At 44.0% G+C, this 11565-nt stretch overlaps 1 protein-coding gene across 1 annotated transcript; it reads left to right on the top strand.

Annotated features, from left to right (window-relative positions):
* The first annotated feature begins 8808 nt into the window (after positions 1–8808).
* On the top strand, positions 8809–11313 carry LOC123105668 (dof zinc finger protein DOF2.4). Its single transcript, XM_044527775.1, has 2 exons — positions 8809–9272; positions 9528–11313. Exons 1-2 carry the CDS (start codon positions 9192–9194, stop codon positions 10848–10850), a joined length of 1404 nt encoding a protein of 467 aa, XP_044383710.1. The 5' UTR covers positions 8809–9191; the 3' UTR covers positions 10851–11313.
* Positions 11314–11565: the final 252 nt, after the last annotated feature.

The following is an 11565-nucleotide window of genomic DNA, read 5'->3' on the forward strand; positions in this document are numbered from 1 at the left end:
CATGTCCCATGATGAATATGGATTTAAATAAGCATAGGGAGGCATCCACGACATTGGTATTGGTGGCTCAAAATAAGGATATGAATATGTTGCATTGAAATTCTCACTTTGCCAATACCGATCCTCATATTTGCGCCTTGGGGGTGATCTTGGTTTCTTTGCATGGTTTGGCCGATAAGCATTCTGCTCTTCACTCTTCTTTTGACATTTATCCAATAGTTCAGCGAAGGTGATTTTTGATCTCTTACACTTGCGCTTATTTCGGCATTTGTTTTCTTTTGGTTTGCTTTCATTGATCATTGGGTTTCCTTGCTGCCCTCCAGTCCTTGGCGTCTTCATTGTAGCTTCGATGGAATTCTCGCCCTCAAGTTTATGTTCATTGTGCTCTTCAACAACTTCTTTACTTGAAAGCACGATCCCGTCACCTGCAGTTTTTACCTTCTCTTTAGATGGATCGGCTTGAAGTAGTCGATGCAAAAACTTTTTGCCATCAAGACCAATCGGAATAGACTGGTCATCCTTTAGTGTTTCAACAATTCTCAATCGTCCTTTATCAATGGCCGATTTAACTATTTGACGAAACATATTGCAATCCTCAAAATTATGTTTGAACGAATGATGCAACCTACAATACATTCGTCCTTGAATTGATGGCTTGACATGGTGATCAAGAATTCTTATGTAATTATTTTTCAGCAACAAATCAAATATTTGATCACACATGCTTGAATTGAAGGTAAACTTTTTATTTTCTAGCCGATCTTGCTGTGAGAACGGCTTTGGAGTTAAGCAAACGAATGGTTCAGATTTTGTATCACCCCATTCGGCTATGAATTTTATTTTGCATTCTCTTACCGATGTCATTGGATAAGATATTATACTAGCATCGGTTTTCTGAAAAGAATCTAACCTTGGCTTTAAGTTTCTGAAACAAAAATAGTTAGAACATGCATGCCTCAATTGAGACCAAGAGTAAGCCAAGTATGAAATAAGCAAAGCTACCCATGTAGATACGAACTTTAAATAAAGCAACAGGGAAAGCTTTGGCTGCAACAGTAAGTCATTATCGGTCTTTATAAATGGCGCAATGGGTTGACCGATATATTCTATAATGATTTTATTGCTAACAAGTAAATTACCCTTCTTCATTGGTCTTTCAACATTACTTCAGAGGATTTTTCTAATAGATGCATCAACAATAAAGTTTTGACCAAATCTGAAAATAGGTAAATTACTTGCTAAACATACCTCTTCAAATATGTTGGGAGAGCATGATGGTGGTGTGACTTGAACAATATCTTGATCCACCTTTGGATCGCTCCCCAATGCCTCTTCGTCATCTTTTTCTTGATTCCGTGCATCATTAGTTTGAAGATCTTTTTCAACCGAACTTTGTTCAGCTACTTGTTCTTGTCCTTGAAGCTCGTCAATTTCTATGGCACGAAACTCATAGGGAAGGAAGTAGGTTCCATTAATTTCAGAAAAATCAAGCATGGTTGTTTTGCTAGGCTTTCCATGCTCTTTCTCAATAATGCTTGCCTCTTTAGATTTGATGGACTCGGAATATATACCACTTGATTCGGCTTTTCCAATAACCGATTTTTCTCTGTTACCTGAATCAATAACTTTATCTTTTTTAATTTGCAAGGCTTCTCGCTCTTGTCTAATTTTAGCCCACATCTCAGCTTGGCGAGCTTTAAACTTTTTCATCTCAATTTCCATCCACTCCTCATGAGATTGCCCCCCAATACTTTCATACTTTTCTGGCAATGAGGTGGCGAAACTTTGCAATTGTTTAGGGGGTGCATTGGATGGTACAACACTGGGCGACTGAATCATTTGCACAACTCTAGCTTTTACTGCAGCAAAATCATGAGGCTTCCCGCCTTCTATTAGTTCCTTTCGAATGGAGTTGCACAAATCCCAAGAGAATGTAAGCTTGTTCTCAACTACCCAGTCTGGATATGGTTGCCCCCCGATGCTCTTAGACTCTTTCGGCAATGAGATGTTGCCGAACTTCTGTAATTGTGTAGGGGGAACATGATATGTTACAGTAGTAGGTGAACACACATGTGATCCTATAGAATTTTCACTTATTCGGTCATTAGCAAGAAGGTGCGAAGCCGAATTATGAATACCTTCAGTTGCATATGGTGCCCAAAAATTAGAAGCATGAGGTGTAGCATATGATTGTTGATGGCAATTGGCTGAATAACTAGTAGTACCATGGCCAATTCCCCTATCCACCGGCATGTTCAGATTAACATGTTGCAAATTAGTTGCCGATGAATAAAAAGGTGAAACACTTTATTGCATGCTATTGAAAGTTCCTACATGAGGTGTTTCAACTTGATTAACCAAACTCATCATGTTGTTCATAGGCATATAAATTTGTGGGGTTGCCGATGCATGAGAGTTGGGATACATATGATGCATGTTACTAGTATCATAAAAAGTTGAAGCATGTAAATTACTTTGAATCGGCCTATGCACGTAATTAGATGCATGATTGAACAAACTAGGGCTGGACGATAGAGTATACTCATTGAACGATCTAGTAACACCATATGAATTATTAGCATCTACAGTAGGGAATTGGGTATTCATATTACCCTTGTAGATTGCAAACCCTAGATGACGATCTCTTCGTAGCAAGAACGGGCTGGAGACCGTTCAAAGCTTCGATCCCCTACGGAGTCGCCAAAAAGTGTGTTCGCACACGAACACGTCACCGTGTACCCTCGACGCCGGGGGTGATGCACCACAGCTCACGTCGAAGGAGACCCGTCCGGAAGCGCGGTACGCAAGCAATACGGCGGGTGCTTTTGAGGACCCGAAACCCCACACGCCCGGGAGGGACCCCGTCAGGGCGCGCGGCGGCTATGGGCTGCCCTAGGTCGGCCTGTCGCCCCTAGGGCCTCGAGGTTCGCCGCCCTGCAACAAGAAGAACAGACGAAGAATGAGGAAGAAGAAGAACTAGGGTTAGGGAGAAAAGATAAAAGATAAAACGTGGTAGATGATTTGATCGATTGTGTGTTGTTTAATCGGCCATCACCCCTTGAGTATATAAGAGGCGGTTGGACTTCCCGTGCAAGGAAAAGGCTTCAATTCACGTCCAAAACCCTAGTCCAATTCGGATTTGTTTGATCCGAACTTTCCAAAACTGTTCGGTAAAATCTGGCTGCATGTTGTGGGCCATGTTCGGGGGAGTAAACGACCACGGATGAAAACGAGCCCAAAAGCAATCTTGACCGTTTCGACGAGACGAACAACTTTCATGTTGAACGTTTTTTGATCTGAGGCCATCTTGAGGGGGGTTTCATCTGTTTTCCGAAGTCTGCAGTAGCCAAATTCAAAACCCGGACTAACATACCCGGAGTGTCCGGTCATCCAGAGAGAAAATCAAAACCCGGATAGTTGTTCCCGGAGTATCCGGCCATCCAGTGCGGCAGCACCTTGTACTGTCTGTAACTTTTGCATACGACCTTGGATTAAGACGATTTTTATATCAAAATCATTCGTTTCGACGAGACGCACAACTTTCATGTTGAAACTTTTTCCATTTGGAGTCATCTTAATTGGGTTTTAAGTCATTTTTTAATCTGGTATCACCATGAGCATCTCTGAACTTGTCATAACTTTTGCATCCGGACTCCGTTTTAGACCACTTTCATATCCATCTTGATCTTCTCAAAGAAAGCCATATCATGGTGACTTCCAATCATAAGTTTGAATTAATCTTGACGAAGATTAAAGCAACTTTTACAATTGTGCCACTTTTGAGCGTCAACAGGGGGAGGGGGGCTCCTTCGGCGTGGTACTTAGATATGTAGTAGTGAAAGTCAACATGCCCTACATGATGATGTACTCGAGCACATGAGCAGGTCCACACGAGGAGTTCTTAACATGAACAAAGATTACCAATTTCTAACCTAGGACAAGTCTTATATTTACTAATTGGAGGCACCATAAGAGACACCACGTTAATCCTTAGAATTAACAATTATTAGCCATCCGATTAGTATATGATGTATCTGTAGCCGATGGATGAAAGATTTGATCTCCAGCGCAAAAAAACAAGATTTGATCTGTTATTCTATCCCAGGTACGAGAAACAAATAAAAAGAGAAAAAAATCAAGTCGTCCTGATCTTGGCCTCTCTCCTTTTCCCTCAAAAATCTGGGTGTCATCTCCTCCTATATTTCCTCCTAGAATTGACGTACTTGAGTGCTTATCCCCTTCATCTCTCTATCCCACGTACGACAAACGATATAAAAAAGAGAAAGAAGAAAATGAGTCGGCCTTTCTATGCCTACGGCTGCCGTCGGCATAGTCCGAGGTATGCCGACGGCCTTTCTATGCCTACGGCTTTCCCTAGGCCGTCGGCATAGCTCCGTCTATACCGACGGCCCCGACAAAAGGCCGTCGGCATAGAATAGGCCGTCGGGGTAGCCAATTATTCCGGTAGTGTGATGTTGGCCTCTCTCCTCCCTAAAAAAACTGGGTGCCATCTCCTCCTAGAACTGATGTACGTGAGACTATAATGTCTACATTCAGATTTTGTGATAATATATGAACAGATCGCAGTGTACCCTCTGCAATCCATTTCTTTTTTCATGTCACTATATTAAGAATAGAGAAGCCATAGCATGTAGTGCATAATAACCGGTTGCTAATAAGCTCCCTCCTGTCAGAGCGGTGAAGGGCTTCTTCCTAGCACGTGGATGCCCTGTCTTTGGGGAAGTCCGATTACAATTTATAATTCGAGATAATTGAGCAGCTCATACTTGAGTGAATAAACTACTACTGCAGTAATAATCTTTTTTGGATTGCAACATACAGTGTATAAATGTGAAGGTCTACAAATTTTGAGCATATAATTGTTCTCACTATCAAAATTTGATTACCTACCAAAGAGATGGCAGTTAATTCCATATGATTTTTTAACTACCAGGCTACTAAGGAGTAAGGACTCTTTATACAACCAGGATATATAAATGCGACATCAAAGCTTCTTAGAATTTTCGAATTTCACAAGAACGAATCATTTGGCAGAGAAACACCACGAGTCACCTGCCCATTGTGAACTCTAAGAGTATTGATGTATGTACTGAAGTTCATCTCTGCGTCAGTGCGTGTTGCTTCTTTTTTTCTCATCGCGATGAAGCATCCATGGTCTGTTTATTATTTTTACTTCTTTGATTACTCCCCAAATGTTCCGTTCCATGTGGTAGCAACTGCTTTTTCTTATTCACAGAAAGCACCAGATTAGAGCATCCACATATGCATGTTCCAATACTAGGTCAGTGGTCACTTACCTGTCTCTCCCTAAGCTCTACCTCACCAGCAGAATAACTCGGTACAAAACAGAAGTAAACTGCTTTTGGTGAATTCTACATTACAACAAAGCCATGTAGAAAAATACCTGAAAAGCCATGTAGAAAGTATCCTGATTCTGACTTTTGTAGTATTGAAATCTAAATTTAACAAAGGACAGACCCAGTGCATAGAAGCTCCCACACAAGGTGGGGTCTAGGGAGGGATTATAGGAACCTAGTCTTACCCCTGCAAAGTGCAATGCAGAGAGGCTGGTTCGAACCCAGGACCTCTTGGCACAAGTGGGGAGGACTTCACCACTGCGCCAGGCCTGCAAAGTGAAATCTAAATTTAACAAACTGAGAAAATACCATCATTTATTTGAATTATTTAGTCTAACCGAGATCACCCAAAAAATGTTCAAATAGTAAGAACCAATCATTTCAAACTGTATGTAACCTTCAGCAAGCGCCCACCGGCTTTAGGTCCATGCAGGTAAGCTATGTGCTCACCTCTCCCTGCTAGAATGCTAAATCGTGTCAGGTTTTTATAAGTATTTTGCATATTATCGACTGTGTGTTGCTCTGTTCTGATAAAATAAAGATACTTGGAAGTTGGAAGTTCACAAGGACCATTTTGGACGGAGCAGTTGCAAAATAATTATCATCACACAGTGTGAAACATTGATATGCTCATTAATTTTAAAACAAATTATTTAGTAAAACTTATATGGCTAGGATAGTCTTATATGCACACCCTCAGAGATACCACTGTTGTGGTAGCATATCTGAAGGAAAAGGTTCTTCACATTTGGTCGATGAACTTGGAAGCAAATTTAATAATATCTTCCTATTCACAAAATCTTGAACTTAAGATTCATTACTGTCCAGCTTTTTCGCTATAATATGTTGTTTGATTTTGGTCCCCACATGAGAACCAATTGACCAAAGACCTATTGGATGGCAGGAAATACAAAACATAAGAATATGGAAAGCTGAAGATTGAGCTATCACATGGTCATGTACGTTGCTCCTGTTAAATTTCAGATAGTATGGTTTTCTCAGATGATTACTTTGGATATTGCACCTGAATAAATTATATGAATTTTGTAGGATAGGAAGTAGTACTCTTGGTTTCTTCTACAGTATTTCGTTGCAGAGGAAAACCAAATTATTCTACATGAGACCAAAACCATAAGTACCGGTACCATAGACATTAAGAAAACCTAGATGGTGGTAAAATGGACAGAATAAATGACAAAGTATTTATGTTACATGACAATATTTCAAAGTATCTCCACGCAACAAAAGTGTAATTTTGTTTTGGTACCAAATCTAACAATTTGGTATTATGTGCATGCAGACTACGGTTGTTAAGTTTTAAATGATGTACACGGTTGTTTTGAACAAATGAGGCATAATGAAAAGTTCATTGTTATTAAGAACTCCATAACAAGAAATAATATAAGAGATTTTAATTAATGAAGTATTCTGAGTTTTCTTATACTCTCTTTTAAGTTGAAGACATGTGGCTTATATTTCACACAAGTTAGCGCTTTGTTTTTTTGCATATGTGCATTTCTTGCTAGAAATCACTATTTGCTAAATCAGATTATTTTTTATATCCAGCATTCATATAATTTTTTCCCACAGACAAGGGTTTAACTGATGTATTGTTCAAAAGACTAGCCCGTGCGGACGCACGGGTTGATGACTAGTTCTTCTAATGCAAGTTTTCCATGCGTGCGGATGGATACATACACATACCAAGATCAATCACCTAACACTATGCGATTAATCTGCATATATGCTACCTCGACTCACTAGTCAGCGCTGGATCGACGCATGATGCATATGAGTTTCATACGCTTGCAGTTGCAGAAAACAGCACTAGGTGAGTACTATTCTTTTCCGGTCTAGCTGCAATCTGGCACTCACTGTGTCCGACTCTTCTTAATCTGAAGCATCAATCCTTGTTACTACTTGCGGATCCCCATGAATGGGTGAATGATCGAGCTCATCGGCAAATGGGAAGGCTACACTTGTTGGATCCTGCAGCTAGCATGTCAATCAAATTTGTTATCTCTTGTCTAATCTCACTAATCAGTCATAGACCATCAAGAGTGGAATTTATGTTTAATTAAGCTCACTGGTAGCTAGCTAGCTAGCAACTAGAGAGAATAATTAATCATACGTAAGCGAGTGGCACAAACCCTTGCTCGACGATCAACATTTTTAGATAAACAATATGCAGGGATAAAGGAGAATATTTGAGACGAAAGATTGCACCGAATAATTTATTTGCATGGAAAAGACAGCTGGGTTTTAAATTTTTGAAGGATCAGAACGAATAGAATAGTTGAACAACACGATGTGCTGAGATCTTGCACAATTCGAGTGTGTAAAGCTTTATGAGCGATCCATTAGTAATCAAATGGCCAGCATGTTTGCTCAATTTGCAGAAAGGAGATACATATGGAGAGAAAAGGCCAGCTACTGTACATGTAGCTCACATAGATCTAGCCCATCATCCAAAGCACTGAAGCTTCGCAGTACTTGCAAATTGGACTACTAAATTTGCATGACAGCAGACATGTCCAGCTACATGCATGACCTAGAAAGGCCTTGGTGGGGAATTAATAATCTACACCATGCAATGCATGCATACGCCATTCCATGCATGCATTATAAAAGATAATTCAACCTCATCTCTCTCTGTCTCTATGCACAAGCACTAAGGCTAGTAACAGATAGTTTATTTTGCTCTTTATCCCTATGTACCTAAAGTTACCTACTCATATGCATGAGACTGCCTACCTATACCATACTTGTTTAACTTTGGTAAGGTAGAGAGAAATTGGGAGAGAGAGAGAGAGAGAGAGAGAGTGAGAGAGAGAGAGAGAGAGAGAAGGGGAATTCTTCACCACCACTACTTGGCAAGACCAAGATGAGACCAAGACTAGTAAGACCAACTTTTACTGATTCATCCCTTTCATCAATATTGACATAAAGTTGCACCTGCAGCCATACATGCACCGGAACACCCCAAGACACAAGTGTTGCTCATTTTGATAACCTCCAGCCAGCCAGCTCCAATTCACTGTTTTGTTTGGTTGCTGATGAACCCCAGTTGCCAGAAATGCAAGCCTTCCAAACAGTAGAGACATACAGTGACCGTCCATGATGCAGTCCACATCAGCTCCTAGGGTTTCCAACTTTCCTCATGCATGAAACGACCCATGCATTCTCTCATCACCACGTCTCACTCCACCTGACCACCTAAGGTACTAACTAAGCCAAGCTAGGCCAGCCACACCCATACATCCACCTCACACACACATTCCCTTGCAGGCTAAGGAACCCTCTCTCTTCTCTCTAAGCTTCCTTCCCCATCGCCTCTCCATATGTTTCACATCCCAAATATATAATGCAAGGACACCACCACTAAGACAAAATATAAATAAAGAAAGAACAAGGCTAGCTACCACCCTTGCCGCCCTCCTTTTTATTCCTCTCGCTTTCATTCCCCCCTGTCCCTCTCTTTCCCTTTCTTCCATCTTCCCCCTCCCCCAGCCCTCAGCTCCTTGTGAGAGGAGAGGAGAGCTCCATTCTTGTGTGCAGAGAGATCTATTGGCCCAGCTGCTAGTGGGTGGTGTTATTCTCCATCGATCCACCTTTAGCCCTCGCCATCCACCCTTGCTTGCATGATCCCCTCCCTAAAGCACCTATATACCCCTCGTCTCTCTCCCGGCCCTCTCCCGCAAAGAAGCAAGGAGGAACAAACAAACCGAAAAGGAAGAAGCAGCCACTCCAAGTAGGAAAAAGATCAAAAGAAACCAAATTCTATACCACACCACCACCACCACCACCACCACCATGGTCTTTTCTTCGGTTCCCCTCTACCATGATCCACCCAATTGGAACCAGAACCACAACCAGCAGCAGCAGCAGCAGCAGGTGAATTGCCTTTTCTCTCTTATAGATAGATGGATGGCTTCTTTGTGAAAAAAGAGCAAAAAACCAGCTGGGGAAATGGAGAGGAGATATTCCTCTGCGCTCTTTTGCGAATTAAATCCCCTTCTTGAATATTCACACTCCTATGGCTTTTTAGTTGCTATGCTTTTGCTAGTTTTGTGTGATTGTGATTAGTTTCTCAGCTTTGATTCTCTTGCTTTTCGAGTGTGTTTTGATTGTAAACCATGGTGCTTCCAGCTCCAGCAGCAGCAGCAGCAGCAGCAGCAGCAACTGAGCCACCATGGCCAGATGTTTGCAAGCGGGGGCGGCGGGGGCGGAGTGGACATGCACCACCACCACCACCAGCAACAGCAACAGCAGCAGTATCAGCAGCAGCAGCAGCACCAGCACCAGCACCAGCTGCGGCCGCCCGTGCCGCCGCCTGGGGCGTTGATGGCTCCGAGGCCGGACGGCATGGGTAGTGCGGTTGCTCTGAGCGGCGCAGGTGGTGGTGGTGGTGGTGCCGGCGGAGGTCCAACGGGCGGCGCGGTGGTGCGGCCAGGGTCGATGACGGACCGGGCGCGGATGGCCAAGATCCCGCAGCCGGAGCCGGGGCTCAAGTGCCCGCGCTGCGAGTCCACCAACACCAAGTTCTGCTACTTCAACAACTACTCCCTCACGCAGCCCCGTCACTTCTGCAAGACCTGCCGACGCTACTGGACCCGCGGCGGCACGCTCCGCAACGTCCCCGTCGGGGGCGGCTGCCGCCGCAACAAGCGCACCAAGTCCTCCAAGTCCTCGTCCTCCGCCGCGTCCGCTTCCGGTGGCGGGACGTCGTCGTCCACAACATCGTCCACGACCACGGCTGGGGGTGCCAACGGCAACGGCAACGGCAACGGCAACCGCAACGGCAGCAGCGCGGCCGCGGCGGCCGGGGCCATGATGTCTTCTCAGGGCCAGGGGCACGCGCAGATGCCATTCTTTGGCTCGCTGCACCCGTTGGGCGCCGGCAGCGGGGATCACTACGGCACCGGCGCGTCGAGGCTAGGGTTTCCGGGGCTGATCAACTCGCTGGATCCGGTGGACTACCAGCTCGGTGGAGGCGGTGCCGCGGCCGCCGCCATGGGGCTGTCCGAACAGTGGCGGCTGCCGCAGATGCAGCAGTTCCCCTTCTTGGGCCGCGCCGACGGCATGCATCAACAGCAGCAGCAAATGGCTGGCCTATACCCGTTCGACGCCACTGACGCGTCCGGCTTCGCCGGAGAGATGATGGGCGGCGTCGGCGGATCCAAGCAGCTGGTGCCCGGATCGGCAGGGCTGATCACGCAGCTCGCGTCGGTGAAGATGGAGGACAACCCGCCGTCCAACAACGCTATGGCGGGCGCCGCCTCAGCCAGGGAGTTCCTCGGCCTCCCCGGCAACATCCAATTCTGGGGCGGCGGCAACAATGGCGCAGGCGGCAACGACAATGGAGGAAGTCACAGCAGCGGCACCGTGGCTCCAGGCGGTGCCGGCGGAGGAGGCGGCTGGGTGGATCAGCTCCCCGGGTTCAACTCGTCATCATCGGGCAACATCCTGTGACTGTGAGACCGGCCGCGCCACGGCCGCGCATGCATGCATGGTGGAATGGAGTCGACCTCTCTGCAAAAGGTAGCCCTATATATACAAGCTCCGAATTGAAGCTTAATTTTAGCCATGGCTTCCGATCGATCGAGAAAAAGAAAAGAAACAATGGAGTTGTGGTGGCGCATACAAGATCATTGCCGGTCGATCGAAATTAGTTTTATTCTACTCTCGAGTGAGTCCTAGCTATATCTCCATGCATGCTGTTCTTCTACCGTCTTAATTAGGTTCTTTCTTGGTACTCCTATTGTTTAAGGTGCTGGATTTTCTATATTCTTGGGTCTCCTTAATTCTCCAATGTCATTGTAATGCACGTTAATTGGTACCAAGTTTACTAGCTTGGTGCAATTAATGTGTTCATGGTGGAAGGTTATATACTTATATAAATATATCTATGAGCTAGAATATTGAGTTGGTTTCAGTATATTGGTGCAATCTTCATACTCCATGTATGAGTAGCTTGGAATGTTTCTACTCGCTTATTTTTTATGTGCTTTGTGTATATATATGTATGAAAATTTTTTAGTCCATAATGCATGCATGCTTGCAATTTCAATAGATGTTTATATCATGAGGTTTCATTTATCATTCAATAAAAAATATCCAATATAATGAATTTAACTTACCATTTGTGAATGATATAATTAGGTTGATTGTCATTGCTATCATCTAG

This window comes from Triticum aestivum, chromosome 5A, assembly GCF_018294505.1.
Source record: "Triticum aestivum cultivar Chinese Spring chromosome 5A, IWGSC CS RefSeq v2.1, whole genome shotgun sequence".
Lineage (NCBI taxonomy): Eukaryota > Viridiplantae > Streptophyta > Magnoliopsida > Poales > Poaceae > Triticum > Triticum aestivum.